The sequence below is a fragment of the Pygocentrus nattereri genome, chromosome 3, assembly GCF_015220715.1.
Source record: "Pygocentrus nattereri isolate fPygNat1 chromosome 3, fPygNat1.pri, whole genome shotgun sequence".
NCBI classification, from domain to species: domain Eukaryota; kingdom Metazoa; phylum Chordata; class Actinopteri; order Characiformes; family Serrasalmidae; genus Pygocentrus; species Pygocentrus nattereri.
In genome coordinates, this window is record NC_051213.1 from 39516764 (window position 1) to 39541500 (window position 24737).

Below are 24737 nucleotides of genomic sequence, written 5' to 3' on the forward strand. Positions count from 1 at the left end.
ATTGGTTGAGCTGGGATCTTTCTTCAAACTAGGATATCCAGAAATGAAAAAAACGGCAGTAGAAATATTTACATCTTATGCAAAAACTACTTTGAAGACTTCATTGCACTTTTCTCTCACCACTTAGAGACTAAACAATTTACTCTTGAAGGCAAAGAGACAAATACATCTTTGCTAATTTCAACTTGAACCTGGAAAACATCTATATCACACAATGAGTATGGGCAGTGGATGTGAACTTCAGATTTATGCACTCTCAAAATGTAAAAGACATGCTAATGGTAATTATTGACTACAAATGTACAAGATGAAAATTATCTGCTTACCGTAAAGCACAGTTTGAATCCAGTACGCCACTGATTTGGAGAATAGGTCCACATAACATGTCTGACCATTTTATGTAGGACAGTTCTTTTATTCCTTATCCAAAAACTTTTCATGGCTTCTCAGCTTTGCCAGTGGTGTTCAAGCATGAGCTGCAGAACCAGGAGTGTATTGAGGGAGGCAGTCTTACTCTGCAATGTGAGCTCTCAAAACCTGGAGTCCCTGTAGAATGGAGGAAGGGAACACAGTTACTCCAGTCTGATGAAAAATACCTCATTAAGCAGACTGATTCTATTGTGGAGCTGAAGATCACTGATCTTCAGTCTGCAGATGCTGGAGTCTATGTCTGTGATTGTGGGGACAATAAGACCATGGCCAGCATCAAAATCAATGGTAGGAGAAGATTCTTGAATTGTAGTGTGATAGATGAATTTTAGTTCAAATAGCAAAAAAGCAAATGGCTTCATATTTATCATAGGTATTTCATACTTTTTCCTACTTTGTAATAGGAAACACAACATGGCCTGCTACTGTTGTTTGTTGTGAGGTGTATGATGTTGCCTGTGATGTTAAAATGTCAATTACATGCACTTGAATTAAGACTTTCTTTTAGGGGAGGACTTTTGATGTGGATGGTGAAGAAGGAGTATTTTATTCTGATCTTGCTAGATTTTTTTCTGGTATTGCTAGCTTTGATCTCTTCTTGAAATCATTTCTGAAATCAGTCTTATGAAGTGGGTACATTATACCACTACTTTTGTTTTACTGTTTAGACTCTGCCAGTAATCTGCCAGTAAGGTTTTAATTGTGTATGTGTGGTACATATCAGGTTTCTTATTCTGTTATTTAATTCATTAGCTCTCCCAGCAGTGTTCATTCAAGAACTAAAGAACCAGAAAGTTGTGGAGGGGAAAAGTGTCACCTGGTGCTGTGAGCTTTCTAAGCCAAATATACCCATTCAGTGGCGCAAAGGTGAAGTAGAACTTTGCCCTTGTGACAAATATGAATTCAAGCAAGATGGCCACCACATCCAGTTGGTCATCCACAACCTTGAGCCTGAGGACTCTGGAGAATACACTTGTGACAGCGGAGATCAGCAAAGTACTGCAAGCCTGGAAGTTCAGGGTAGGACTGAAGTTCATTTTTATTCCTATAAAGGATAGCTTTTCCTCTTCATCATGATCATGGTGCCACCTTTTATCTTCACTTCGCAGCATTACCTGTTCTATTTAAGACCCCTCTGAACAAACTGGAGGCTAAAGTTGGTGAAAATACCACCTTCCGATGTGAGCTCACTAAACCAGGTGCTACTGTTGTATGGAGAAAAGGGAAGAAGATTTTACAATCCAGCGATAAATACCAGTTAAAACAAGATGGAGCAGTGGTTGAACTCATAATCCATGGGCTACAGGGAGGAGACTCAGGAGAGTATTCCTGTCATTCTGGGCATGAAGTGACTTCTGCCCCACTCACTGTAAAGGGTAGGAATAGAAATAACTTCTACATTCACTTAACATGTGTCGAATCACTCCACTTCTGTTCTGTCCCACTTTATACTGCACAAACTCACATTTTCAATTATTTTTCTTTCTTTCAAACTCACACTTTCCATGCCCTTTTTTCTAACAATGTCCTTCCTTCCCTTTTATTTGATGAGCATTTTCCTTTTTCAATGTCACCTGAATCTATCATGAGTCACATTGCACTTTAATTTATTATTTGCTTCAGTTAAGCGTATTTTCTTTTGTTAAGTCTAGATGTTTTGCCTCTTCAGTGTTCTCAGCATCTGCCCAATGTCTTGGGTTAAGTTATAGGTCCAATGAAACTTTGAATCATTTAGGTAATTAACCATCAATAGAATGGTCTTGAATTGACTCCGAATACTCTGAAAATGAACTTTGATGGCTTGTGTTAAACAGAACCTGATATAACCATTCAAACTGGATTGAAGAGCCATATTGTTAATGAAGGCGATGATGTGTCCTTTGAGTGCTTTGTGTCTCAAGAAAATGCAGAGGATGTTAAGTGGGCACTTCAGGATGTTCCCCTCCAGAACAATGAGATGAATGAAATCCGAATGGAGGGCAAGAAGCATATGCTTACCCTAAGGAATGTAACTCAGAAAGACTCTGGCACCGTGGCGTTCCATGTGGGTGCCCATACCTCTTTCGCTTGTCTCACAGTGAAAGGTGAAAATGGATTCCTAAGATTCACTAATTTTTTTCTTTTTCTTTTTTCTTTCCTTCTTTTCATTCTTCTCTACAGTCTCATTTTATATGTATCATGTATATTTTTCTCTTTTATCTTGTCTTTTCATTATACCACACCTCTTTATAGATACAATATAAGGACACTCTTTGGAGAATTCCTAAAAGAAATTCTAACTATGCTCTTCTTGTTTTCAGTTTTTGTTGTATCATACTTACTTTGTTTTTCATTTTCAGGTGTTTCGGTATAGTTAATTTTATCTCGCCTGTCCTTAGTTCCATTTTTACTGTACCACACCATTCAGTAAGACTAGCTATTGTATAATATCACAATCTACAATACTGTGCAAGTCAGCGACCATACTTTCATTCATTTAATTCCCAGTAAAATAGTTTTTAGTTGAAATACACTAAATTAAATGAAGTCCTTCCAATCTAAAAAAAAGGAGGAGACAAAGATAATTTGCACTAGAGCAATGACACTGGACATCTGAGATGTGGCGTAAGGTTTTATGGACTGGTGAATCTAAATTGTTAATAAGCATTACTGGGTTTGTGAGGTGCAGGAAATGCAACCAACTCAACTTTACAGAAAGCCTGGAAAATACCCCTGCAGATTTCTTTGAAGAACTCACAGGAAGTTCAATAAAAAGAAATTGAAAGTAAAAATAACTGGTAGACACATTGTATACTGAAAAAACTTATACATAGTTGTTAAGACTTTTTTCTAATTTTCTGTTTAAGAATTAATTTTCTGCATTTTCCCCCTGACCCAAAAAAACTTAACAGTTGTTTTGAATGGGGATTGAATAAATTAAAAATACTGCACAATACAATATGTTGCAATATCAAGTTAACTTTGTAACTAAGTGTAAAAGTAGTTTGGTAGTGTTCAACTACTATACCATTATGTCCTTGACATTTAGCATTGACTTGCATCCAAGGTACATCATTGCTTATGCAATGTGTCTGTGTTTGCAAATGTTATGATTTTTGAGCCTGTTTTCCTTGATACATCGTATGAATTAATATATTTCAGAAGCACCTGCATTGCGGACACTGACTAGCAGGCCTATATGGAAATCCCTCTGAATGCTAAATTTGCAATTTTTTTCTGATCAGAATTTGGATTTCCCATTGCTAACTGTGAGTTTTATATATTAATGTTATCCACCCTATGTTCTGTGTCTCACTGTACCCTGCTAGCAGTCCCTGTGGTGTCATTTGCCAAAGAATTGAAGAGTCAGGAGACCACAGAAGGAAACAGTGCCACACTATGCTGTGAAACTTCAGTCTCTGATGTGCTTGTGACCTGGAAGAAGGGCAGAAAAGTTTTGTCTGAGGGAGAAAAGTATTCCATTCAGAAGAGTGGTACAATCCAAACTCTAGTGATCCATAAATTATCAGTGGATGATGCTGGTGAATATATATGTGAACTGCGAGACAAACAAAGCAAAGCCACCTTGACTGTCAAAGGTAACTAGTATAAGTGTTTGTTTTGAGCTGTCCTCATTGCCTCTTGTCATTCTAATTATTTGTTGTTGTGAGTGTGTCATTGCATTTGTTGTCCCATAATGACCTTCTTGTTCGCCTCTGGTTGTCGCTACATTTGGTCTGTGAAACAAACATATTGTAAATCTTTAGGAAAAGCAATTTTTCAGAATCACACAATATGTCAGTAATGAATGAAATTATGATGCTTCATTGACAGCATACTGTTTAAAAACCTGTCTAATATTCACCATATCATAAACTACTATCAGGTTGGCTCTAACCTATCATTGATGTTGCATAATTCCTTAGCGTTTCGGTCTAGCTGAAGTGGAAATTGTCCTTTTTACCGATCAAGCACAGTTTATAATCTCATTCAAAAGATAAAATTCTTGTTTCTTTGTCATCTTCTGTCATCTTCTATCAAAATGTGTAAGTAAGGGTTCGGAAAAATTTCCTCATACATACATCAACCAACAGAAGGAAAATGCATTATAATTTTTGTTACATGCAGGCTTTAAACCATCTAAAGTAAACATTGCTGTTTCAAGTGGTATATTCATTTTTCCCGGTTCTTTGGAAAAGTTGGCTTTTTTTGCCCTCTTTTCTCCTTATTCAGAATGTGTACGAATTACAAGAGAACTTAAGGATGTAACAGTGATGTCTGGCGAGGATGCTGTCTTCCATTGTGAGGTGTCCCAGACAGAAGTAACTTATGCTGAGTGGTGGCTAGGCTCCAATCTCCTGCAAAACAATGACTTGAATCAAATCAGCTGCCAAGGGAGGGAACACAGCCTAGTTCTGAAAATGGTCACACCTGACGATTCAGGTGATGTAGCCTTTGTGGTTGGCTGCGAGAAGAGTGTTGCCTGCTTGGTGGTGCAGGAGAAACCCAAAGGTAAAAGATGCTTAGATGCATTCCTGTGCTCATCAGCTGTCTTCATCATTTAATCACTGGCTATCTGTATTTTGACATCCTACTCAACATTGTTGCTATCTCACATGCTTTAACCATTCTTGAATTTAGCTACAAAAAAACACAAATAACTCAAGAAAATGTCAAGTCAGCAGTAATTTTACAACAAGGGTACATTAACATGAAAACAGTTTGTCTGAACAAACAAATTATAAGTTATTGACAACTTCATTTTAGCTCAGCCCATCTGGATTTTTTATGGGAAGACTGTGTTGTGAAAGGCACTAGCATATTTTAGGTCAGATTCTTCATGTTTAGTGAGTATAGCTTGAAAACAGAATATTCATTAGGGCTTTTCTATGAAAAATAGACCAATGAGACAGAAAATTATATGTGTATTAAATGTGGGATAGCCAACCATTTTTAGGACATATATAAAAATACATGTGTATGTAAGATAATGGAGGTTAGAGTTAGCAATTCTAGCAAGGAATCACAACCAAGAATCAGTTTTCCACTGCCACAGCATACTTTACATTGACTAAAATTATTAACATTTGTACATGTGAATGCCCTGATTCATCACAACCACACAACAAAGCATGCTGTAAATTGTTAAAAGACTTACTGTACATTACAGCATATTAAACTTGACAAAAATGTCTTTTTGATTTATGATTAACTGCTGCATTCCTTATTTTGACTAAAAACAAATATTAGCTAATAGTAAATTCAATAAATTCACTATTACTTATAGTCTGCATTAATTCATTCTAATTTATGTTGCTCTGGTTGGAAAGTTCTGGAGAATTTACACCAAACCTTCTAAGTGATTCTTTAAAAATTAAGGACAGTCATGAATGTCCTTTTCTCCTTAAAAACATCAAATAATAAAATTGTAGCCTTTAGTAGACATGATGATGCAGTAGCACTTAGGGCTGGGTTTCTCCTGTCTGTAGTCCTATTCTTAGAGAAACCTCTGGACATAACGGCTAAAGAGGGAGAGGCAGTCACATTGTCCTGCATGACCTCCAACCCTGAGGCATCTGTTACCTGGTACAGAAATGAGGTGATGATTAAAGCAGGAGACAGACACCTACTCTACAAGGATAGAGCCATCCACCAGCTACGTATCCTTAGGGTGACAGAAATGGATGCAGGGGTGTACACATGCAAAGCTGGAGATGCACAGAGCAGTGCCAGTCTTACTGTAAGAGGTAAATAAAGACAGTTTCAGTTTCAGTATGCCAAATTAGCATTCGTGATTGGTTAAAAGAAGAACTAACTGGTTTCAAGAAAAGTTTGTTGCCCTTCTCTCTTTTTTATATCCATGTACCTGGACATATAGAGGGTCTATAAAAGGTTTTAAATAACAAAGATGGTCTCAACATACCTTTAATTGTTCTCAGCTCTCTGTTATGCGTCATGACATCACCAGACTTCTTCTTCTTCTTCTTGCACCATCATCAGGAGTACCAGCACACTTCCGCAAAGAGTTACAAAACCAGGATGCTGTTGAAGGTGACACGATTACCTTGCGGTGTGAGCTTTCAAAAGCAAACATCAATGTAGAATGGCGTAAAGGAGGATTAGTGCTGCAACCTGGGAAAAAATATGAGCTCAAACGGGATGGCTGTATGCAAGAGCTCCACATCCATGACTTGGAACCAGGAGACAGTGGCTATTACACTTGTGATGCTGGAGACCAGTTGACGACAGCTTCAATTTCAGTGCAAGGTAATGAATATTGTTCTTCATTTCAGTGTTTATGTTCTCAATTAAGGTAAATGGTCACAATCACATTAATCTAGTGTTACAAAGTTGTGTTTTACTTTCTTGTGAATGAAGTTTTATAAGAAGCAACATTATAAAAATATAACCAACCTGTAGCCTTAATTGTCTTTCCTGTGAATTGAATCATCTACATTTATGTTTTTATTGTTGTTGTTGTTGCTCTTGTAGTTGTGGTCTTTGGCAAAATATTTTACAGAGAAATTGTATATCTGCTGATAGGAAATACACAGCAGTCATGGCATTTTCAACACTTCCAAGTGCAACAATTTTGCACTCACATTTCCTACATATATTCAACATACAGTTTTCATTCTTAAGATTTTTAGCAAGGCATGTGTTTCATTTCCCTACAGTCTTTTCTGGCACATGCAGTCTGCACAGCCAAATGGAACCACATAAGAAGGATAGAAAAGCCTTTCTTATTATCATTATCATTTTTGTGATTATCTTCAAACCATAAACCATGTTTTAACTGTGAAAGCATGCAGGGTTGCTGTTGATTAGCTGAGTGGTGTTTGTTCCTGGTCTCTACAGAGGCTGAGGTGCTCATAGTGTCTGGTTTAAAGAACACTGATATCTTTGTGGGAGAGCAGGCAGTGTTCTCCTGTCATCTGTCTCGCCGTGCTAAAGGGAGAGTCCAGTGGTGGCTGGATGGCACCCGTTTGGAGAATGGCCCCTTCAGTGTTATTGGGGTGGGTGAAGACAATATCCATACCCTCACCCTAAAGAACCTTGCACCAAATGACTCTGGCAGCGTCCTGTTCAAAACGGGCAGCTTGACATCCTCAGCAAGGCTTTTAGTGAAAGGTACCAGACTAGGTTGTAGTCTTGAGGGGAAGAGACCAGCTCTTTTGTTGTGGCCCTGCAGCATTGAGAGGAAAAACTAGTATTATCATTATCACAACTAGTATCATTGCAGAGCAGGTTTTGGTTAAAACATCTGTGTCCATGAATTTCCTAATGTTATAACCTGTAAAAGACTTTTCCATATTTTATTTCCAGATCAAATGCAAGTTGCTGTTTATCTTAATCAGGACTTTGATGCCATATTCTATGGACTTTTTTAGAGTGACAGCAAAAGAGTAAACACTCTAATTTTTTAATCAGTTCTTGTTTTGTGCGCTTTCATCTACTTCAAAAATAACTATGAAATCTATTGACATTATTGTTGCATAGCTGCTTAGTGGTACATCAGTGTTTGGCCATCTACCCCCAATCTAAGCTTTGCATCACCCCTTACTACAAAGTAATACCTTTCTGGCTGCAAAGGAATTTTAATCTGTGAGTATATATAAAATGTCCAGCTTTAGGAAATTCATGGATACTATTATGATTGTGCAGTTATAATGCCAGACTATGACTATACATCCTCTTCAGATATACCTATGTGATTTATTTGTTGGAGCATTTGGGAATCACTCTAAGAACCTCACTAATCATACATGAAATAAAAGTCAATTCCAATCCAAATTGATATACCAAATTGTCAAATGAAAATGAGCTTGCAAACTAGTCTTTATGAGGACATACATTGCTATTTGGATCACATTACAAATTATGAACATGCATCAAAAGCTAATTAATTTTTCAGGATAAGTGCTACATATTTATTATTTAACAAAGGTTTCAAAGTGCTCGCAGATACCTTCAAAAGAGTCTGTGTATCCCCTTCAAAAGGCTGATATCTTGCTTGGCAACTCACCTGTGCATGGGTTACTTTATGGTTCCCATTCAACTGAAATGAATAGGTTCTCAGCCATCATTCTGTCATGGCTTGCACAAGTTTGAACAAAGCCTCTCTATTCTATATCTTACTAACTATTAATTTCTTTTTATTCAGCTTTTCATCCGTATTTATCAGTCAAAACAATGTTGAGATTATTAATTCACAAAAAAATGTTCAGTGCAATATTTCATTAAAGTCATAGTTTTCTTTACTATTCATAAAATTATTACTATTCATTCAATTAAAACTGGATAATGCAACCTACCCCCAGTAAATTGTTCTTAAAAGTTTTGAAAATAGAATAATACTGTATATTCACTGTGAATTGTTTAAGTGTAATGTGTTTCACTTCATCAATTGGAACAGAACCACTATTGCTGATGGAGCTCTAGGTTTAGCCAATTACAGATGTCTTTTATTATATATATAGAATCATTACAGAATTATTGCTTGTCAGCTTGTAAAAATTATGGATATTGCAGGTTCGCAATGGATTAAATTTGGATATCTCCCTGTTCATAACCCCCCACCCCTTATGTATAGCAAGATGTGAGGAAAATACTGAAGACTGAGAGCAGTGTATTACTGAAGTACTGTTTATTATTATTAATAATTATTACTTATTACACAAAAGCAATATATTTTAGCTCAAAACACAGTAACTTAATCTAAAAGTAGTCTTGAAAAACAGCTTGTACATTTTGGCTATGTTTGAGTTGTTTAACATTAAGGAAATGCTAAGATGCTCTTACAATAAAATATATAACTAATATGATTAAGATTCTTCATTGCCTTATTTTTATAAATGCAGCCTTTTTACATTCTTCATTCTTGTACATCACTGCTGTCAGAACAAAACCTTGTCTCTCCACTTTTGACTTTATTTTTTTGCATTGTGTGTAAATTTCATAATGAATGGACCAACAGAAATGGCCCAAAATGACTAAGAAAATGTCTGGTTCCATTCACTTACATTAAAAAGCAAAGTAGGTTTTTTCCTTCTCCTGTGAAGTTAACGTTTTGGAGTTATGAGGTTTTGTTCAGACAACAGCAAACTATATATACATATAGACACACAAGCCCAATTCCAATTAAGTTGGGGCATTGTGTAAAACATAAATAAAAACAGAATACGATGATTTGCAAATCCTTTTCAACCTATATTCAATTGAATACACAATATTGATTTTTGCAAATATTCACTCATTTTGAATTTGATGCCTGCAACACATTCCAAAGACGTTGGGACAGAGGCAACAAAAGACTGGGAAAGTTGAGGAATGCTAAAAAAACATTCCACAGGTGAACAGGTTAATTGGAAACAGGTGAGTGTCATGATTGGGTATAAAGGGAGCATCCCTGATCCCAGTCGTTCACAAGCAAGGATGGGGCGAGGTTCACCACTTTGTGAACAACTGCGTGAGCAAATAGTCCAACAGTTTAAGAACAACGTTTCTCAATGTGCAATTGCAAGGAATTTAGGGATTTCATCATCTACAGTCCATAATATCATCAAAAGATTAGGAGAATCTGGAGAAATCTCTGCAAGTAAGCAACAAGGCAGAAAAGCAACATTGAATGCCCGTGACCTACGATCCCTCAGTTGGCACTGCATTAAAAACCGACATCATTCTGTAATGGATTTTACCACATGGGCTCAGGAACACTTCAGAAAACCATCGTCATGGAACACAGTTCATCGCTCCATCTACAAGTGCAAGTTAAACCTCTGCCATGCAATGCGAAAGCCATATACATATCATATACAATACCCAGAAACACCGCCGGCTTCTCTGGGCCAGAGCTCATCTGACATGGACTGACACAAAGTGGAAAAGTGTCCTGTGGTCTGACGAGTCCACATTTCAAATTGTTTTTGGAAATCATGGACGTCGTGTCCTCTGTGCCAAAGAGGAAACTGTCCAGATTGTTATCAGTGCAAAGTTCAAAAGCCATTATCTCTGATAGTATGGGGGTAGAGCAATGGGTAACTTGCACATCTGTGAAGGCACCACTAATTCTGAAAGGTACATACAGGTTTTGGAGCAACATATGCTGCCATCCAAGCAATGTCTTTTTCAGGGATGTCCCTGCTTATTTCAGCAAGACAATGCCAAGTCACATTCTGCACGTTACAACAGCATGGCTTCGTAGTAAAAGAGTACGGGTACTAGACTGGCCTGCCTGCAGTCTCGACCTGTCTCCCACTGAAAATATGTGGCAGATTATGAAGCGCAAAATACGACAACAGAGACCCCGGACTGTTGAGCAACTGAAGTTGTACATCAAGCAAGAATGAGAAAGAATTCCACCTACAAAGCTTCAACAATTAGTGTCCTCAGTTCCCAAACACTTATAGAGTGTTGGTAAAAGGAAAGGTGATGTAACACAGTGGTAAACATCCCCCCTGTCCCAACTTCTTTGGAACATGTTGTAGGCATCAAATTCAAAATGAGTGAATATTTGCAAAAAACAATAAAGTTTATCCGTTTGAGCATTAAATATCTTGTCTTTGTAGTGTATTCAATTGAATATAGGTTGAAAAGGTTGAAAGGGATATATTATTATATAGTTTATATATAATATATATTTTATTATATAGTAGCTCGCAACACAAGTGAGTACACCTCACAGTGAACATGTCCAAATTGTGCCCAATTGTGTCGTTGTCCCTCCCTGGTGTCATGTTAGAGTTACATGGTTCCAGGTGTGAATCTGGAGCAGGGCTGTTAAATTTGGTGTTTTGGATACAGTTCTTTCATACAGGCCACTGGATATTTAACATGGCACCTCATGGCAAAGAACTCTATGAGGATGTGAGAAGTAGAATTGTTCACCACAAAGACTGCCTAGGCTATAAGAAGATTGCTAACACCCTGAAACTGAGTTATAGCATGGTGGTCAAGGTCATACAGTGGTTTTCCAGGACAGATTCCACTTGGGCGTGAGTCCACATGTTCAGTATCTTATCTAGAGGTTGGCTTCCAAAAATAGATACATGAGTGCTGCCAGTATTGCTACAGAGGTTGAAGCAGTAGGAGGTCAGCCTGTTAGTGCTCAGAACATATGCCACACAATGCATCAACTCGGTCTGCATGGCCGTCGTCCCAGAAGGAAGCCTCTTCTGAAACTAACACACAAGAAAGCCCATGAACAGTTTGCTGAAGACAAGCAGCCCAAGAATATAGAATACTGGAACCATGTCTTGTGGTTTGATGAGACCAAGATAAACTTAATTGGCTCAGAGGGTGTCCAGCGTGCGTGGTGGCACCCTGGTGAGGACAACTGTCTCTTACCTGCAAGCATGCTGGTGGTAACATCATGGTCTGGAGCTGCATGAGTGCTGAACGCACTGGGGAGCTGCGATTTATTGAGGGAAACATAAATTCCAACATGTACTGTGACATTCTGAAGTACAGCATGATCCCCTCCCTGAATAGCAGTTTTCCAACTCTATAATGACCCCAAACACACCTCCAAGATGATAGCTGCCTTGCTGAAGGTAAAGTTGATGAACTGGCCAAGTATGTCTCCAGACCTAAACTCTAAACAATTGAGCACCTGTGTAGCATCCTCAAGCGGAAGGAGGAGGAGCACAAAGTGTCTAGTGCTAGATAATAATGGTGGTCACACAAAATATTGACGCTTTGAGCACAATTTGGACATGATCACTGTGAGGTGTACTGACTTGTGTTGCCAGCCATTTAGACATTAATGGCTGTGTGTTGAGTTATTTTCAAAGAACAGTAAATCTATACTGCTATAAAAGCTGTACACTGGCTAGTTTAAGTTAGATCCAAGTTTCTTTTCTATAGAGTTATCCCATGAAAAGATATAATACACTGCTCAAAAAATAAAGGGAACACTTAAGCAACACAATATAACTCCAAGTAAATCAAACTTCTGTGAAATCAAACTGTCCACTTAGGAAGCAACACTGATTGACAATCAATTTCACATGCTGTTGTGCAAATGGAATAGACAACAGGTGGAAATTATTGGCAATTAGCAAGACACACTCAATAAAGGAGTGGTTCTGCAGGTGGGGACCACAGACCACTTCTCAGTACCTATGCTTTCTGGCTGATGTTTTGGTCACTTTTGAATGTTGGTGGTGCTATCACACTCGTGGTAGCATGAGACGGACTCTACAACCCACACAAGTGGCTCAGGTAGTGCAGCTCATCCAGGATGGCACATCAATGTGAGCTGTGGCAAGAAGGTTTGCTGTGTCTGTCAGTGTAGTGTCCAGAGGATGGAGGCACTACCAGGAGACAGGCCAGTACACCAGGAGACGTGGAGGAGGCCGTAGGAGGGCAACAACCCAGCAGCAGGACCGCTACCTCCGCCTTTGTGCAAGGAGGAACAGGAGGAGCACTGCCAGAACCCTGCAAAATGACCTCCAGCAGGCCACAAATGTGCATGTGTCTGCAGAAACAGAAACCGACTCCATGAGGATGGTATGAGGGCCCGACGTCCACAGATGGGGGTTGTGCGCAGGACGCTTGGCATTTGGCAGAGAACACCAGGATTGGCAAATTCGCCACTGGCGCCCTGTGCTCTTCACAGATGAAAGCAGGTTCACACTGAGCACATGTGACAGACGTGACAGAGTCTTGAGACGCCGTGGAGAGTGATTTGTTGCCTGCAACATCCTTCAGCATGAGCGGTTTGGCAGTGGGTCAGTAATAGTGTGGGGTGGCATTTCTTTGGAGGGCCGCACAGCCGTCCATGTGCTTGCCAGAGGTAGCCTGACTGCCATTAGGTACCGAAATGAGATCCTCAGACCCCTTGTGAGACCATATGCTGGTGTGGTTGGCCCTGGGTTCCTCCTAATGCAGGACAATGCTAGACCTCATGTGGCTGGAGTGTGTCAGCAGTTCCTGCAAGATGAAGGCATTGAAGCTACGGACTGGCCCGCCCGTTCCCCAGACCTGAATCCGATCAAGCACATCTGGGACATCATGTCTCGCTCCATCCACCAACACCACGATGCACCACAGACTGTCCAGGAGTTGGCGGATGCTTTAGTCCGGGTTTGGGAGGAAGTCCCTCAGGAGACCGTCCACCGCCTCATCAGGAGCATGCCCAGGTGTTGTACAGAGGTCATACAGGCACATGGAGGCCACACACAATACTGAGCCTCATTTTGACTTGTTTTAAGGACATTACATCAAAGTTGGATCAGCCTGTAGTGTGTTTTTCCACTTTAATTTTGTGTGTGACTCCAAATCCAGGCCTCCATTGGTTAATAAATTTGATTTCCATTGATGATTTTTGTGTAATTGTGTTGTCAGCACATACAACTTTGTACAGAACAAAGTATTCAATATTTCATTCATTCAGATCTAGGATGTGCGATTTGAGTGTTCCATTTATTTTTTTGAGCAGTGTATATATAAGCCCGTATGATGCGTTATTGTACCACTGAATTATCAAATGGCTTTATATGGCTTCCAACAAAAGACAATGTGTAATGTAGACACAATGCCACCTTTTTCATTATTTTAAATTAAAATATCACACACTAACTTCCATTGATTTTTGGCTCCCATCTATAGCTTGCTGTGTGGCCTTGTCAGAATTTAAACATCAGTGGGGCTAATATCCATTATATTGTGCCAATAACACACTATTTATTTGTGCTTGCAGGACTAAAAATATTGGATATTTTGAGAAATTAATGCCTTTGTATTTGGACAATTTTTCTGTGAACAGGAATGTTGGGGCATTTTCCTCTGGCTAGTAGGTTAGTAGAAAAGTTTAGTAGTTTTAGTTTCTCCACCAATCTTTAGTGTGCTTGAACTTGACATGTCTTGAATGTCTTGTGACTGACAATGCCATTTTGTAGCAAAAAGCATATATAAATAAAAAACAATCATAAATGACCATAATTAGTTGATTTTGAAGGTTCTTTTCTGCAAGAACCTCTTTTTAGTTAACTCTCATTGTGTGTTGTGTTTTAGCCCACATGCATTTTGTAAAATTTCTTAATTCTTGCACTCATTGCAGGTGATGGTTATGCAGCTACCTCTTTTGTAGCAACTTTAAAAAATCTATTTAAGTGAATGTAAAATAATATCTAAATTAAAACATATTCAAGTATATAAAAGTAAAAAAAAAGTCTTTTTTTACATCCTTTTTATTGTTTTTGATAATTAGATTAACTTATATATAATTATATGATAAATACACTTAAATACATGCTGAAACAACATGGCTTGCATACATAGTATGATATTGTCATAACATTGCACAGTGCATTGCACAATGTTAGCCCTTCCTCAGTCTAATGTTCCTCAGCAGGCAGTGCTGTTTCTTGCATAGTCTTGTTGTAGCAGTTTCATTCTACACTGTTTGTACACTGTTTTTCTTCACTCTAAGAAATAGCAAGTTTTTTGGGAGGTGGGGAATTTAAGTAAGTGAAAAAAAGTATTTTAAGTAAGTGATTTCAATAATACATGAATAGAATACACATATTCCAAAACATATTCTTATGTATAGTAACAATGTAATCGTACCACTTTTTCTGAAACACTATTGTGTATATTTTTGTTCTGAATACTTCGCACACTAGCCTGTGAAATTTAAGTATTGGAAAGATATCAAGTAGTTCTTTTCAAAACAGGGCAATTTTGATGCCAAATGTATTTTTACCATATTGAGCATGTACTTTACCCTGCCATTGCTCATACTTCACCCGCCCTCCATAGATCCCACTGTGGAGGTGGTCAGTGCCATGGAAGACATCCAGGTAGCAGAGAACCAGCCAGCAGAGTTCATCTGCCAGTACTCGCGGCCAGTCAGGGCCATATGGAAGCGAAATGGGCAGCCTGTTCAACCCAATGGCAACAGGGTAGTAGTGGAGCAGGACTGGAATGTAGCACGGTTGTACATTAGCCGTGTAACCCCACAGGACATGGGTACATACTCTTGTGAGGCTGAAGGGACCTGGGTTGAGGCACATCTGAGGGTGCAAGGTGAGCCTTGAACCTCACACCTGCATATAATTTGGGATCCTGAAGTGATATGGACAAAGATGTCCAGGAAAATAATTTGATAGCAGAGAGCTATATACACTGCTCAAAAAATAAAGGGAAACTCAAATAACACATCCTAGATCTGAATGAATTAAATATTCTCATTGAATACTTTGTTCTGTACAAAGTTGAATGTGTTGACAACAAAATCTCACAAAAATCATCAATGGAAATCAAATTTATTAACCAATGGAGGCCTGGATTTGGAGTCACACACAAAATTAAAGTGGAAAAACACACTACAGGCTGATCCAACTTTGATGTAATGTCCTTAAAACAAGTCAAATTGAGGCTCAGTATTGTGTGTGGCCTCCATGTGCCTGTATGACCTCTGTACAACACCTGGGCATGTTCCTGATGAGGTGGCGGATGGTCTCCTGAGGGATCTCCTCCCAGACCTGGACTAAAGCATCCGCCAACTCCTGGACAGTCTGTGGTGCAACGTGGCGTTGGTGGATGGAGCGAGACATGATGTCCCAGATGTGCTCAATCGGATTCAGGTCTGGGGAATGGGCAGGCCAGTCCATAGCTTCAATGCCTTTGTCTTGCAGGAAATGCTGACACACTCCAGCCACATGAGGTCTAGCATTGCCCTGCATTAGGAGGAACCCAGGGCCAACTGCACCAGCATATGGTCTCACAAGGGGTCTGAGGATCTCATTTCGGTACCTAATGGCAGTCAGGCTACCTCTGGCGAGCACATGGACGGCTGTGCGGCCCTCCAAAGAAATGCCACCCCACACTATTACTGACCCACTGCCAAACTGGTCTTGCTGAAGGATGTTGCAGGCAGCAGATCTCTCTCCACGGCATCTCCAGACTCTGTCACGTCTGTCATATGTGCTCAGTGTGAACCTGCTTTCATCTGTGAAGAGCACAGGGCGCCAGTGGCGAATTTGCCAATCCTGGTGATCTCTGGCAAATGCCAAGTGTCCTGCACGGTGTTGGGCTGTGAGCACAACCCCCATCTGTGGACGTCGGGCCCTCATACAATCCTCATGGAATCGGTTTCTAACCGTTTGTGCAGACACATGCACATTTGTGGCCTGCTGGAGGTCATTTTGCAGGGTTCTGTCAGTGCTCCTCCTGTTCCTCCTTGCACAAAGGCGGAGGTAGCAGTCCTGCTGCTGGGTTGTTGCCCTCCTACGGCCTCCTCTACGTCTCCTGGTGTACTGGCCTGTCTCCTGGTAGCGCCTCCAGCCTCTGGACACTACACTGACAGACACAGCAAACCTTCTTGCCACAGCTCGCATTGATGTGCCATCCTGGATGAGCTGCACTACCTGAGCCACTTGTGTGGGTTGTAGAGTCCGTCTCATGCTACCACGAGTGTGATAGCACCACCAACATTCCAAAGTGACCAAAACATCAGCCAGAAAGCATATTCCATTTGCACAACAGCATGTGAAATTGATTGTCAATCAGTGTTGCTTCCTAAGTGGACAGTTTGATTTCACAGAAGTTTGATTTACTTGGAGTTATATTGTGTTGTTTAAGTGTTCCCTTTATTTCTTTGAGCAGTGTATATATAAATGAAGCTAGGGCTGCCAACTTCCAGAAACAACCTTCAGTGAGATTTCCCCCCTTTTCTCAATGCTCCATTATGGCCTGTAGGATTTTGAAGGGCTGGGCAAGTACTTTGTGATGTCTTTTTTTCCAAACAATGAGTTAAGAGTGTAAGGTTTGGCAACTTGGTGAATACTTACATGGAATTTCTCTTTTTCAACTATAACATTATGTGGAGTGCATTATACAGAAAATATTGTTGAAAATTACTGAGAATTTTGAGAACACACCTGCACCTCCAGTTTTGGTGTTGTTCTTTCATATCTCAAGGAAGTGTGGGATATTGAAGCTTAAGTTGAGTTTCATAAGATTGCATTTACGTGGATTCTCTTTTGGATATTTTATGATCAACTCTACCTCACTCCTAAGTGCTTTGGGATGCACTCTCACATGATGCAGTATTCAGGGAATGTGCAAATGAAGGTTGAATGGTGAGGCTGAGGGCTCAACTAGGAGCGTGTTGAAGCAGGGATAGAATAAAGCAGACTATTCATTGAACATCAAAGGCCCTATTTTTGCTGTGCAAGCACAAAATATATTTTGTAAGATATATTATAGTATTTTTGTATATTATGTGTGTATTATATATGTATTATAGCACAGGTGCTAACCATGGGGCAGAGCAGCGTGACTGTAAACATAGTCAGTTAGCGTGAAAACATTAACAAAAGGCCTGGTTAGGTTGGCTGTAATAACAGCCAGTCAGATCAACTCCTCTCGATCCTTTTAAGAGTCAGGTATGTACTGGCAGCACAGCACAGTGATATTTTTTCTGATGGCTGGAGATCACTGCCTTCCTACAAATGGATACATTTTTATATATTATGTGAAGAAAACAAGTGAGCCTGAGGTTGTTACTTTTATTTTACTTGTTACTTTTATAAAATGGCAGAAAATATAATACAATAAAATATACCATTCATCCATATTATTTTATTTGCACATTAATTGCCATGAACAACAACAGTAGCAGCCACTATGATTATCATAAACCTAACAAGTAGGAACAAAGGAACAAAGTAGTGATTTTTTTTTTTTACAGATATTTAATATTGCATCTAGTGTTTAGTCAAGACCACTAGAGGTGAGTCTGTGTCAAGACCTAGACAGAACGTCTTAGTCAATGTTTAGCAAAACCTAAACCATATTTTTGCTATACAAGACATATATTTTTCTTGGTTCCTTGGGTTCAAACAAACCACTTTGCCATTTGGACCATTTAGCTGTGCCCACTTAGATTTTTTTGCAATGCTGCAAAATATGCAAAACATACTTTTGCAAATTAGTCCTACAGTTTTCGCCCAATCCTCATGTATTTGGTGTTAAAAAATTCAGAAGAGACTGACCCTCAATAATTATAAAAAACATTTTTAATTTTCTAAACAGCATGGCTGCCATATGCAAAGGAACCATTCTAGATAAATTCTAAAATAATTCAGAATTAATTTAAAATTCTGTAACTCGACAAATCCTTCAGCCCAAAAATTTCCAACTTGACAGACATGTTCGGCAGAAGATTCTGAGGTGGCCATTCGATTTCTATGCACATATGTAATTAGAGGGTGGGATTAATGCTATATGGCTGTTTTTCAGCATCCATACATCCAATCCGATTTTAGTAATTGTTAACTGTTCGAAAACCATACTTTTCTAACTATTCTCTGGATTTAAATCCACACTTTTAGAAATTGGTCTAGAAAAACTCTGTGGCCTTTCTAAGTAAATAATTATCAAAAACATGTTGAGTTTTCCCTCCCATCGACCCACCACCGATGGGAGGGGCAGTAGTAGGGGTTCGGTGCATTGTGGATCGGGCAGTGTCCGAAGGCGTGTGCCTTGGTGTTCTGATCCTCGGTTGCTGAAACTGGCTTTTGGAACTTGGAACGTTACCTCACTGGTGAGGAAGGAGCCTGAGTTGGTGTGCTAGGTTGAGAGATACCGGCTAGATATAGTCGGGCTCACCTCAACACACAGCTTGGGCTCTGGGTCCAATCTCCTTGAGAGGGGCTGGACTTTATTCTTTTCTGGAGTTGCTCATGGTGAGAGGTGGCAGGTAGGTGTGGGCTTTCTCATAGCCCCTCGACTTGGCACCTGTATGTTGGGGTTTTCCCCGGTGAACGAGAGGGTAGCTTCCCTACGCCTTCGGGTTGGGGAACGGGTCCTGACTGTTGTCTGTGCTTATGCACCGAACAGCAGTTCAGAGTACCCAGCCTTCCTAGAGTCCTTGGGAGGGGTGCTTGAAAGTGCTCCTCCTGGAGACTCGATTGTCCTACTGGGGGACTTCAATGCTCACGTGGGCAACGACAGTAAGACCTGGAGGGGTGTGATTGGGAGGAATGGCCTCTCTGATCTGAACCCAAGTGGTGTTCAGTTTTTGGACTTCTGTGCAAACCACAGTTTGTCCATAACGATCACCATGTTTGAACACAAGGATGTCCATAAGTGCACATGGCACCAGGACACCCTAGGCCGCAGTTCAATGATTGACTTTGTAGTCATGTCATCGGACGTGCGGCCATGTGTTTTGGACACTCAGGTAAAGAGAGGAGCTGAGCTGTCAACTGATCACCACCTGGTGGTGAGTTGGATCAGGTGGTGGGGGAAGATGCTGGTCAGACCAGGCAAACCCAAACGTATAGTGAGGGTTTGCTGGGAACGTCTGGCAGAAGAACCTGTCAGATTGATCTTCAACTCACACCTCTGTCAGAACTTTGACCAGATATAGGGGGAGGTGAGGGACATTGACTCAGAATGGGCCATGTTCTGCTCCTCCATTGTTGAAGCGGCTGACTGTAGATGTGGTCGCAAGGTAGTTGGTGCCTGTCGGGGCGGTAATCCTCGAACCCGGTGGTGGACACCCCAGGTGAGAGATGCCGTCAAGCTGAAGGAGTCCTACCGGGCATGGTTGGCCTGTAGGACACCAGAGGCAGCTGGCAGGTATCGACAGGCCAAGCGATCTGCGGCTTCAGTCGTTGCCAAGGCAAAAACCCGGGTGTGGGAAGAGTTCGGTGAGGCCTTGGAAAGTGACTTTAAGTCGGCTCCGAGAAGATTCTGCCAAACCGTCAGGCGACTCAGAAGGGGAAAACAGTGTGCCACTAGCACTGTATATAGTGGAGATGGTGTGCTGCTGACTTTGACTGAAGACGTCATTGGGCGGTGGAAGGAATACTTTGAGGACCTTCTCAATCCCATCAACACGTGGTCTGGGGACACGGGAATAGGCTTGTCCATTACTGAGGCCGAAGTCGTTAAGGTAGTTAAAAGCTCCTTGGTGGAAGGGCTCCAGGGGTGGAAGAGACCCGTCCCGAGTTCCTCAAGGCTCTGGATGTTGTGGGGCTGTCTTGGCTGACACGCCTTTTCAACATTGCGTGGACATCGGGGGCAGTGCCACTGGATTGGCAGAGGGTGGTGGTGCCTCTTTTTAAAAAGGGGGACCGGAGGGTGTGTTCCAACTACAGGGGAATCACACTCCTCAGCCTCCCTGGTAAGGTCTATGCAGGGGTACTGGAGAAGAGAGTCCGGCTTATAGTCGAACCTCGGATTCAGGGGGAGCAGTGCGGGTTCCGCCCTGGTCGTGGAACACTGGACCAACTCTTTACCCTCTCCAGGATTCTGGAGGGTTCATGGGAGTTTGCCCAACCAGTCCACATGTGCTTTGTGGATTTGGAGAAGGCATTCGACTGTGTTCCCCAGGGTATTCTGTGGGAGGTGCTTCGGGAGTACGGGGTACATTGGTTTCATTATCTTGGGGTGTGGTGCACGCTGGCACGTTTGGCTGCCGCTACCATTACCGTGTTTTTATCAAATCTTCGTGTATTGTTTTTCGTTTTATTGTTTTTCTTTTATTCTATCCAGTGCAATGCTTAGTGCGACGTATATGCCCACTTTTAAATATACAGCTCAAGAACTTCTACGGCTACGCTTTCGGGCTCAGTCTTTAGAACTACCACCGTCTCTCCATCGGGATATTTCCTGTCTCCCACACCGTAAATATGTTTACGGATCTCGTCGCAGATTTACATTCGATGACAGCAAGCCGATACGATCTCTTTGGACTTCTTTACCACGACCAGTAAGTGGCCGCTGTGCCCGGTCTATTAACCGGGACGTGTTGGCTGCCTTGGCTAGGTCAGCTAACAGCGTCCACAGCGTGAACCGCGTCAACATCGGAATGCTGAATATCCGCTCTCTCTCTGATAAGAGCCCTCTGGTTTTTGATCTACTCACGGACCATAACTTTGATTTTCTCTGTTTAACGGAGACATGGCAGCAACCCGGTGAGTTTTATCAGTTAAATCAGTGCATCCCTTCCGGGTTTGTGTTTACCAGTGAAGCCCGCGTCACAGGGCGAGGGGGCGGTATCGCTATTCTCTATAATGAGAAGTGGAGAGTGTCCAGACTGTCTGTAACTCATCAGCCTTCCTTTGAATCTGCTACAATCCAAATCAATGGACCTACTCCTACCATCCTAACCACAATCTATCATCCACCAAAGTTCAATGCTGCCTTTTTAAATGATTTCTCTTACGTTCTATCTGCTCTATGTCTCAGAACGTAATAGTCCTGGGAGACTTTAATATCCACATGGATAATAAAGATAATACAACTACCAAGGACTTTTTGTCATGCATCGACACATTTGGCCTGCAACAGCTTGTGGATTTTCCAACCCACTGCAAAGGGCATACTCTTGATCTCATCTGCTGTTCTGGGATCACTGCTTCGAACTGTACAGCCACGGAACTTCCCATCTCTGACCACCATCTGATTTCTTCACTGCAACACTACCTGCTGTGGAAACTAGTTCCCGAGTCATTTCATTCCGTAATATAAAGAACATTGATCAGACTCTATTATCATCTGAAGTGAGTTCTCTACAATGGAACTCAGGATCTGTTTCCCCAGAGACTCTCTTATCCCAGTATAACACAGAGCTACACGACCTATTGGATAAACTCGCCCCACTAAAAACAAGGACAGTTTCATTTGCTCGTAGTGCGCCATGGTACACTGCCGAATTGCGCCACCTAAAATCCAGGGGACGACAGCTCGAACGCTTGTTCAAGAAAAGTGGACTTAGAGTACACAGGGAAATGTACAACAGCCACTTAACGCACTACAAGGAAGCTATCTTTGCTGCAAAATCTGCTTACTACCGGACATTGTTCATGGCTTCTGAGGGCAACACCCGTGCGCTTTTCTGTTCTGTAAACAATATTCTGCAATCACCGGCCACATCATCTACTCAAATGCACTCTGTTGATCTATGCAATATGTTTATGTCATTTTTTGACTCAAAAATCCAAAACATCCATCAACAGATAACCTCTTCCCACACAGCTAATGCTACCCCTAAGTGTACTCCCGACCTACTGCTATGCTCTTCTTCTTCTTTATCTACTTTTACACTCCCTACAACTATTGAAATAGCTCATCTTATTAAGAAAGCTAAGTCTACAACCTGTATTCTAGACCCTCTTCCAACAAATCTTGTCAAAGCTTGCTCTTCCTCTCTAAGTGCGCCTATTACTGCTATCATTCAGTCTTCTCTTTCAACTGGTCTTGTCCCTGCCTCTCTCAAACTGGCCATGATTACACCCATACTTATGAAACCTGGATTAGATCAGACTGATTTTAATAACTTCCGGCCAATTTCAAGTCTACCATTTATTTCAAAAATTTTAGAGAACACTGCCTACACTCAGATTCATACTTACCTTAGTAACAATAACCTATATGAAACCTTTCAATCTGGCTTTCGTCCTCTCCACAGCACAGAAACCGCTCTCCTGAAAGTGACCAACGATCTTCTAGTGGCAGCTGATTCAGGTCGGCTTACGATTCTCATCCTCTTAGATCTAAAAGCTGCGTTCGACACTATCTCCCACCCAATACTACTTGATCGTCTAAAATCTATTGGGCTCACCGATACTGTGCTTAAGTGGTTCTCCTCCTATATCAATGATCGCTCCCAGTTCATCCGCCTCAAGAACTGCCAGTCATCTATGTCCAAAGTCATTTGTGGCATTCCGCAGGGCTCTGTTCTTGGACCTCTCCTATTCATAATTTATCTTCTCCCAATTGGCCAAATATTTAGGAAATTTAAAATACATTTTCATTGTTATGCTGACGACACCCAGCTTTACCTCTCCACTAAACCCAATGATACTCTCCCACCCTCCTCTCTGTTAAAATGTTTAGACCAAGCAAAAAAATGGTTCTCCGAAAACTTTCTACGGCTAAACACCAATAAAACTGAAATTCTCCTAGTAGGAACTAAGAACATCCTTGCAAAAAGTCAGTCTTTCACTCTGAATCTTGATCATTCCACTGTCTCTCCGTCCTCCCAGGTTACAAGTCTGGGAGTTGTTCTTGATAGCCATCTCTCCTTCAAAACACACATTTCCAATATCACACGCTCAGCCTACTTCCATCTTAGGAACATTAACAGACTGCGTCCATTCCTCAGCCAATCCTGCACAGCTATTCTGGTCCATGCATTAGTAACATCGAGACTAGACTACTGTAATTCTATTCTTTTCGGCTTACCTCAGAAACACTTACATAAACTCCAGTTAGTTCAAAATTCAGCAGCTAAGATCATCTCCAGGTCGCCTGTAACCGAACATATCACCCCTGTCCTTAAAGAGCTCCACTGGCTCCCTGTCAACTACCAGATCCAGTATAAAATCTTACTAACTACATTCAAAACTCTACATGGACTTGCTCCCTCTTATATCTCTGATCTCCTTAAGACATACAGTCCTGCTCGCACCGTCCGATCCTCGTCAGCTGGCCAGCTCACTCTCCCTCCAGTCTGCTTGTCCACCGTGGGAGCTAGAGCTTTCAGCCACTCTGCCCCGTCTCTCTGGAACACCCTTCCTACCCAAATTCGCAATATTGATTGTCTAACTACCTTCAAATCTCGGCTTAAAACCCATCTATTCACACTTGCATACTCCTGATTCCTCATCTTCACTTTTCTCTGTTTGTCTTGTTTCTCGTCTGGTTGAAAGTATTTGAATGTATGTTGATTTGTTTATCTGTTTATTAGTTTTTTGTTTTTTATCCTCTTTTATACTATACCATTCTTCTTTTAACCGTTGTAAGGTGTCCTTGAGTGCTTTGAAAGGCGCCATTACTAAATAAAATGTATTATTATTATTATTACATAGGAGGAGTTTAAGTATCTCTGGGTCTTGTTCACGAGTGATGGTACAAGGGAGCAGGAGATTGACAGGCGGATTGGTACTGGGTCAGCAGTGATGCGGCCACTTTACCGGTCTGTTGTGGTAAAGAAAGAGCTGAGCCATAATGCAAGGCTCTCGATTTACTGGTCGATCTACGTTCACACCCTCACCTATGGGCATGAGCTTTGGGTAATGACCGAAAGAACGAGATCGCGAATACAAGCGGCCGAAATGAGTTTCCTCCGCAGGGTGTCTGGACTCTCCCTTAGAGATAGGGTGAGGAGTTTGGTCATCCAGTAGGGACTTGGAGTAGAGCTGCTGCTTCTCCACATCGAGAGGAGCCAGTTGAGGTGGTTCGGGCATCTTGTTAGGATGCCTCCTGGACGCCTCCCTTGGGAGGTGTCACAGGCAAGTCCACCCGGGAGGAGACCCCGGGGAAGACCCAGGACACGCTGGCGTGACTATATCGCCCAGCTGGCCTGG

At 41.2% G+C, this 24737-nt stretch overlaps 1 protein-coding gene across 1 annotated transcript in view; it reads left to right on the forward strand.

Annotated features, from left to right (window-relative positions):
* Positions 1-24737, forward strand: part of obscnb (obscurin, cytoskeletal calmodulin and titin-interacting RhoGEF b) — a 134180-nt gene that overhangs the window by 57606 nt on the left and 51837 nt on the right. The window contains 10 exon segments of the mRNA XM_037537029.1: positions 451-717; positions 1183-1449; positions 1539-1805; positions 2244-2513; positions 3738-4007; positions 4642-4920; positions 5898-6155; positions 6409-6675; positions 7267-7539; positions 15172-15438. Coding sequence (XP_037392926.1) covers positions 451-717; positions 1183-1449; positions 1539-1805; positions 2244-2513; positions 3738-4007; positions 4642-4920; positions 5898-6155; positions 6409-6675; positions 7267-7539; positions 15172-15438 — 2685 coding nt within the window.